The sequence below is a fragment of the Lolium perenne genome, chromosome 4, assembly GCF_019359855.2.
Source record: "Lolium perenne isolate Kyuss_39 chromosome 4, Kyuss_2.0, whole genome shotgun sequence".
Taxonomy (NCBI): Eukaryota; Viridiplantae; Streptophyta; class Magnoliopsida; order Poales; family Poaceae; genus Lolium; species Lolium perenne.
In genome coordinates, this window is record NC_067247.2 from 320,911,450 (window position 1) to 320,918,640 (window position 7,191).

The 7,191-nt window shown below is 45.2% G+C and overlaps 1 protein-coding gene across 1 annotated transcript; it reads left to right on the forward strand.

The window, feature by feature from the left end:
* Window positions 1-897: 897 nt before the first annotated feature.
* LOC127296299 (probable receptor-like serine/threonine-protein kinase At4g34500) lies at window positions 898-4,251 on the forward strand. Its single transcript, XM_051326338.2, has 5 exons — window positions 898-1,615; window positions 2,913-3,017; window positions 3,110-3,232; window positions 3,312-3,822; window positions 3,917-4,251. The coding sequence occupies exons 1-5, from the start codon at window positions 1,053-1,055 to the stop codon at window positions 4,022-4,024; spliced, it is 1,410 nt and encodes a 469-aa protein (XP_051182298.1). The 5' UTR covers window positions 898-1,052; the 3' UTR covers window positions 4,025-4,251.
* Window positions 4,252-7,191: the final 2,940 nt, after the last annotated feature.

Genomic DNA, 7,191 nt, shown 5'->3' on the forward strand with positions numbered 1-7,191 from the left:
CGGCTGCCTTAACAAAAAAAACACATGTCCCAATCCAAAAGGTGCATACAGAGTCATATCATAGTATCTTACGATCATGATACTAGCGTGGTTAATTTATGGTATTTTAGTTTGATGACATCTTACTCACATCTGAATATGTATTGTGGTATCTTTAGTATCTCGCTACAAAGTCAATACAATTCAATCCCGCACATATGCTAGTAAATAAGATCACAACGGCGTGACAAACTCAAAAGTAGAAGTCATTTGTAGCCTCAAGACTAACTATCCATTAGTTTGAGTGAGATGGGTATAAAAAGGGAATTTTTATGTCTAAGAAAGCAATTAACTAGCCATTTATGTGTAATAGTTTTCAAACATATAGGCTTATTATTTTGTTCTGTGGGTTCACAATTATTTATTTTAATATATTGCATCCGACAAGTAAGCACATAATTAATTATATAAATGCATCATTTACATTATCAACCTCTATGAAGGACATAGAATATAGTCAAAATTCAAATTTAAAACTAAATTTAAATCTATTCGAGATGTATTATTAATATATACATAATTTTTATTTAAATAAAATTCACAATATTATGGTACTATCACGATTCTACGATAAAATATTGCAGACGAGAAAACAATAGTAACTAATAACTTGATACTGAAAACATTGGTCATAGATATATATTGTACTGTAGTATTTTCATTTCACACAGCGGCATCTGATGTGACTAATGCAAGAGATGTTATCAATAGGAGCCCTCGCAATAGGTCATACTGGGATGGATTCGTTGATACGTCTCCAATCTCAACTTAAATGATTCAATCTCCAAAAATGAATGCATGGCCGTGAGCGAGCACGAAGAAACAATGGAGTAATGTAGGACGGGGCCACGGGACACCGAGTCCACCAACGTTAACAAGAAGACCACAACTCATCATAACTCCATTATAACGCAGGCGCAAGCAGCCACGCTCCCTCCAACACCACCCTCCACTCCGTCGCCTCACCTCGCCACCCGCCTTCTGACTACACGGGCCCACCTACCACCGCCCCGATGGACGACGCCGGACCGCCGCCCGCGGCTTCCGTCGACCACGGCGGCGCCTCTGGCACCGGAAAGTCCTTTCTCGGCCTCTCCACCCCGTTAGAGATCGCGGTGGCCGCCGCCGTCGTGCTCGTCCTCGTCATGTCGGCCGCAACAATCGCCGCGTACCTCACGCGCCGGCGCGGCGCCAAGCGCCCGCAGTCTTCGCGCGTCGACCACGCGCTCTCCTCCGGCTCGTCGCTGCTCCCGACCTCCACGCCCAAGCAGCAGCAGCCGAAGTACGTGGAGGTCGGCGGGGCGGAGGTCGGCACGAGCTCCTCCGACGTGGCCAGCTCGTCCGCGGCGGCCAGCTCCCTGGACTCGCCGGTGAAGAGGAAAGTGGGGAGGATCAGCGGCGCGGCGCCCGGGGTGGAGATGGGCTGGGGGCGGTGGTACGAGCTGGAGGAGCTGGAGGCGGCCACGGGCGGGTTCCGCCAGGCGAACGTGGTCGGGGAGGGAGGCTACGGCACCGTGTACCGCGGCGTGCTCGCCGACGGCGAGGTGGTCGCCGTCAAGTTCCTGTTCGATCACAAGTGAGTACTCGCCTCCCCTCCTGTTCTTACTGCGGTACTGCCTTGTTGGACCAGACCAGACCAGAGTACTCTGTCTCGCTTTCATCCTATCCTAACACGGTAGAAAACTAGAAATGTAATTAGTACTGTACATATTTAACCTCAGATAAACCAAATAGACGATCGCAATGAAAAACAACTAACCACCATAGTACATTTTTGTTCCCCGGTGTAAATGTTCGAAATGACGGAAGCTTGTAGCGGCACTGTTTACCGGCATGGGTTTCGACAGTGCGTATGTACAATTGTGCTTTTCTGAACTAAATGCTTGTGTTGGTAATTAGTCACGGTTGGTGTAGTTCTCCTGTTGGCGTGGCTTCAAGCTTGCCGTCAGTTACCTGGTCATATGAAAAAGGCCAAAATGAACTTGGGGCAAGCGTGCTTTCGTTAAGATAAAGCCCCAGTTTGTCCTTTTGCAGATACGAGATATGGTGCTCAGAATCTTCTGGTGCCATTTGACTGAAAATAAAACTGCAGAGCATTTTTACACCCTATCTTATTCTAACATTATGTGTGTGATTACTGATTGATAAGATTGGTCTGCGTTGTCATGTGAATCAAATTTATTGTACTCAATCAATGTAGTTAGAGAACACTATCCCTCGCGTTAAGTCAATGCTACAGAGAATGGCAAAATTTGATTTTCTTTCCTCCCTGCTTACATATATGATTGTGATATGAGTAGGTGGCTCATTTTGTGCTTTTCTGCGATGGCACGTATGTATCCATCTACTTAGTTAGTTGAGAACTAGAGATCGTCGGCGTCGGCGAGTCATATGAACCAATCGATCTGATGTCCTTACTTTCAAGAAAAGATAAAGCAACAGAAAAGGCAAAGGGATGACCAAACTTTGCTCCTTTTCTGATCGCATAAATGGCGGATCAAATATATATGTATGTGACATCTTTGGAGGTGTTTTAACTTTGAAGTGAACCAAGTGCATGCATGCACATGGATTGCTGAAGATTGACACATGCGCAACAGGGTAAATGTCCGTTCCTTCCTACACACGGGTTCAGTGTGTTTACAGTTGAGGTTCAGACATCACGCTCGTTAGTCATTCAGAAAAGCCTAGTCCGTGATAAGCAACGCCCAAGATGAAACTAGACAGTCCCAAATAAGGCAATTAGGTAGACGATTAAAATGGAGCAACAGTAAGGATGTTGATGAAACTACCTATAGCATAATCAGTGATGCAGTGATATGTTAAACAGTTAGGGAATGTGTTCATCTGAAATTACAAATGGTGGTTTGTAGGGGTCAGGCCGAGCAGGAGTTCAAGGTGGAGGTTGAGGCTATCGGCAGGGTGAGGCACAAGCACCTCGCCGGCCTCATCGGCTACTGCGCAGAAGGGCCTAAACGGTAAGCACGCTTCTGAAGATTATTGAGAAACCGCAGCTGACAGACTAGCGTGTGCGGTAACGCCTAACGCAATCATGGCATGGCGCTCACAGGATGCTCGTGTACGAGTTTGTTGAGAACGGCAACTTGGAGCAGTGGCTGCACGGCGACGTTGGTCCCGTCAGCCCGTTGGCATGGGAGACACGGCTCAACATCGCCATCGGGACGGCCAAAGGGTTCGTCGTCCTCAATGGTTCGTTCATACGTCGCGATCGGGACGATCACATAAGCTCATTAATGGTGTTCAATGTGCAGCATCGCGTACCTGCACGAAGGGCTGGAGCCGAAGGTGGTGCATCGGGACATCAAATCAAGCAACATTCTCTTGGACAAGAAGTGGAACGCCAAGGTCTCCGACTTCGGCATGGCCAAGGTGCTCGGCCCGGGCTCCAGCTACGTGACCACCCGCGTCATGGGCACCTTCGGGTACGTGGCCCCCGAGTACGCCTCCACGGGGATGCTCAACGAGAGCAGCGACGTCTACAGCTTCGGCGTGCTGCTCATGGAGCTCGTCTCCGGGCGGAGCCCCGTCGACTACAACCGGCCGCCCGGCGAGGTGAACCTGGTGGAGTGGTTCAAGGGGGTGGTGGGGAGCCGGCGCGTGGAGGACCTGCTGGACCCGCGCATCCAGCCGGCGCCGCCGCCCAGGGCGCTCAACAGGGTGCTGCTCGTCTGCCTCCGCTGCATCGACTCCGACGCACACAAGCGGCCCAAGATGGGGCAGATCGTCCACATGCTCGAAGGCGACGACTTCCCCTTCCGCACCGTAAGTTCATCACTCCTTGCTCGCTCGATCACCCAATGTCACAGGCTTGATCAAATAGCTGAACAAATGGATGCTTCGTTTTGGGACAATGCAGGAGCACCGTTCGCCGAGGGCGGCTCACCGGCCGTCCACCAACGCGCGGACGTCGCTTCTGGCCGAGAAGGCCGGGGCCGATGACGCGGACAAATCGACGTGGAGATAAGCGGTCACCTTGCCTGACGCGAGGGCTGCTGAGCTGACATTTCTTCTCTGTGCTGTACATTTTTGTTTCCTTATCGCGCTCTTCGGTTTGGATTTATGGTGTTTTGCGGTAGCAATGCGTAGCTGACATGACCGACATTTGGTTATTGTTGATTTTGCAATGCCGTGGGGGACAATACCTGTTGCTAGCAATGATATTATGGTTTATAAACAAATAGCGGGTTTGAAGAGTTTTCCTGCGTATTAACCCACCAGATTTTGGTGAAATCACCCATTCACCCAATCCACTTCCCTTCACTTCAATCCCCTTCCTAATTAATTCCCTTCCGCAACTCTTGTTGTTCACTACTCAGGGTTTAAATACCAGGTTTTCATCCACACAACGATCAGGTTTGCCAACAATAAAAATCAAGTCTTTGCATTACTGATTCGGCGGCATATCACACACACTTCTGATGCACTTACAGTATCTCAAGATTGAGGCACTACATGAACTCAGAATATAACCTCTCAATAACTTAATACTCCCTCTGTTCCATTCTATAGTGCCTATTGTTTTTTGCCACGGAAATTAGCGCAAGAGTATTTTTTACACAAGACCCTTTGCTGAACGATTTAAGATCAATGTAAAATTTAGTAAATCCATATCTTTCTAACTTATCATAACAATTTTTGGGAGCTGAACGATTTGGGAGCTGAACGGGGAAGGGTAATTGAAAAAAAAACTAAGCTACAATCTTATATTCTGAAACAAATGCCGAAAATCTATAGACACTATATAAAGGAACGGAGGGAGTAATATTTTTGCAACAAGAACTTAAAGCTCATTTTGGCATTGTGCATCTTCAATTAAACTGACGAAGTCATCCATTCTATGGACTGATATTTTTTCAAGAAAAGGAAACAAAAGTTGGTTCTTCCAAAAACTTGTTTCTATAAATTGGAGAAAGCTTTTTTGCAGTGTCACTAACCATATAGACAATAATTAAGCTATAAAATATCATTAATAATATAAATAGGCCGATTATAGTACACAAATGCTCTGAAGATCATATCTACTTTTGCTTTTATCACTTGTTCTAGGTTGATTTTTTTTCGATAAAGGGTATTTTATTACTTAAAAGGTTTAAGTATTACACCCGACATCTGCATAACTAACATGCACACAGTCGCACACAATCCAATGAACAAAGAGTATTAAAGAAAATCGATACATGAACATCGCGATGCAGTATCGACCCATACGGTCGCGACGGACCAATCCTGAGATTATGTTACCACCCATGTTGGGTAATAAACTCCACCGCCGTGTCCTCCAACCGTTTAGACAACTCCGTAAATAGGTTTCGATTCTCCATACGTTGAAGGGACGATCATGAACGGAGCAAAGTACCGCGCCGGTAAATAACCTGCATAAGAGAATAATTTATATCATTAAATATTTTATCATTTCTACATAGCCAAAGCGACCAAATAATTGCAAGCGCTCCCACCCGAATAACTATCTTAAACCTATGATCCACCCCATTAAGCCAATTACCAAAAATATTGGCAACACTTCATGGTGGCTATAAGGTAGAACCTATTTGGATGATTGACCATATAGATCTTGCAAAGTGACATTGGAAGAATAAGTATTTAATTGTCTCATCATGGTGGCAAAATACACACTTCTTACTTCCATGCCAATTGTGTTTTGCAATGTTACCCTTAGTAAGGAGGATTACCCCACGACGAAGGTACCATGCAAAAACTTTTATCTTCAGCGGTATCTTCATCTTCCAAAAAATTTAATATTAATTACCGGCTGTAAAAGCTGGATCAACGCTTTATACAAGGAATCCACAGTGAATTTTTCATTCACTGTTAGGGTCCAACGAAACTCATTTGCCCCTTGTTACAATTGGATGGAAGCCAACCGATGTAGCAATTCGTTCCATGCAGTTAGTCGGGGCCTAACAAGATCTCTCTTCAACATCACATTAGGTGGGTTACATTCCATCACCTTAACTAAGGTATCACCCTTGTGGCGCATAATATTATAAGGCTGGATACTGTTCTCGGAGCGAGAATTTACCCAACTATTTGTCCTCCCAGTACCTAATCTGAGATCCATCCTTAATGGAGAAAGAGGCAAGAGGAAATAAGTGCTTCTTCGTTGCCATCAAGCCAGCCCAAAAGTGAGAGTCTCCAGGTTTTCAAAAAACTTGAGAAATTACACGTGAGCCAACATACTTTCTCCTAAGTATTGTCTGCCAAACCCCGTCCTCGATTAACAGCTTTGCCAACCATTTACTCAATAAGGCTGTGTTTTTAACCTCAAGGTCATGAACACCAAACCCACCTTGGTCTTTTGGCCGGAAGACAACACTCCATTTGGTTAGCCGTTATTTCTTTTTCACGCTATCCCCTTGCCAAAAAAATCTTGATCGGAAAAAATCTAACCAATGCGGGACTCCTTTAGGCAGCTGGAGCCTGGAACATGGATATCATATAGAGTACCATGTTGGTTAATACTTAATTGATTAGAATGAGTCTTCCACCGAGGGATAGCAATGTGCCTTTCCAACTGCTAAGGTACTTCTGAAACCGCTCCTCGGCATGCTTCCACTCAGGATTCGTAAGCCTTCGAAAATGGATCGGAATGCCTAAATAGCTAATAGGAAACGGACTAATCCCACAGCCAAAAATCTCAGCATATAGATTGGCGTCCTCGTTGGCCTCACCAAAGCAAAAGAATTCACTTTTATGTAAGTTAATTTTCAAACCCGATAATTGCTCGAAAGTTGATAAGATTAACTTCAGATTTCTTGCTTTCTCAAGGTCATGTTCCATAAACAGAATCGTATCACCAGCATACTGAAGAATGGAAAGTCCGCAAACAACAAGATGTGGGACCACCCCTTAAATTTGCCCATTGGCCTTCGCACACTATCATAATAGCTAGCATATCAGCCACAGTGTTAAATAACATGGGTGATAATGGGTTGCCTTGATGTAAAACCTTTTTTCGTCTGGAAGTAACTACCAACATCATTATTGACTTTGATTACAACACTTACTCCGAAAATAAAGTTATGGATAAGAGCTCGCCACAGTGTTTGTTGGAGGAAAGACCACTTAACTTTATCATAAGCTTTTTCAAAATCAATCTTTAATATTGCGTCA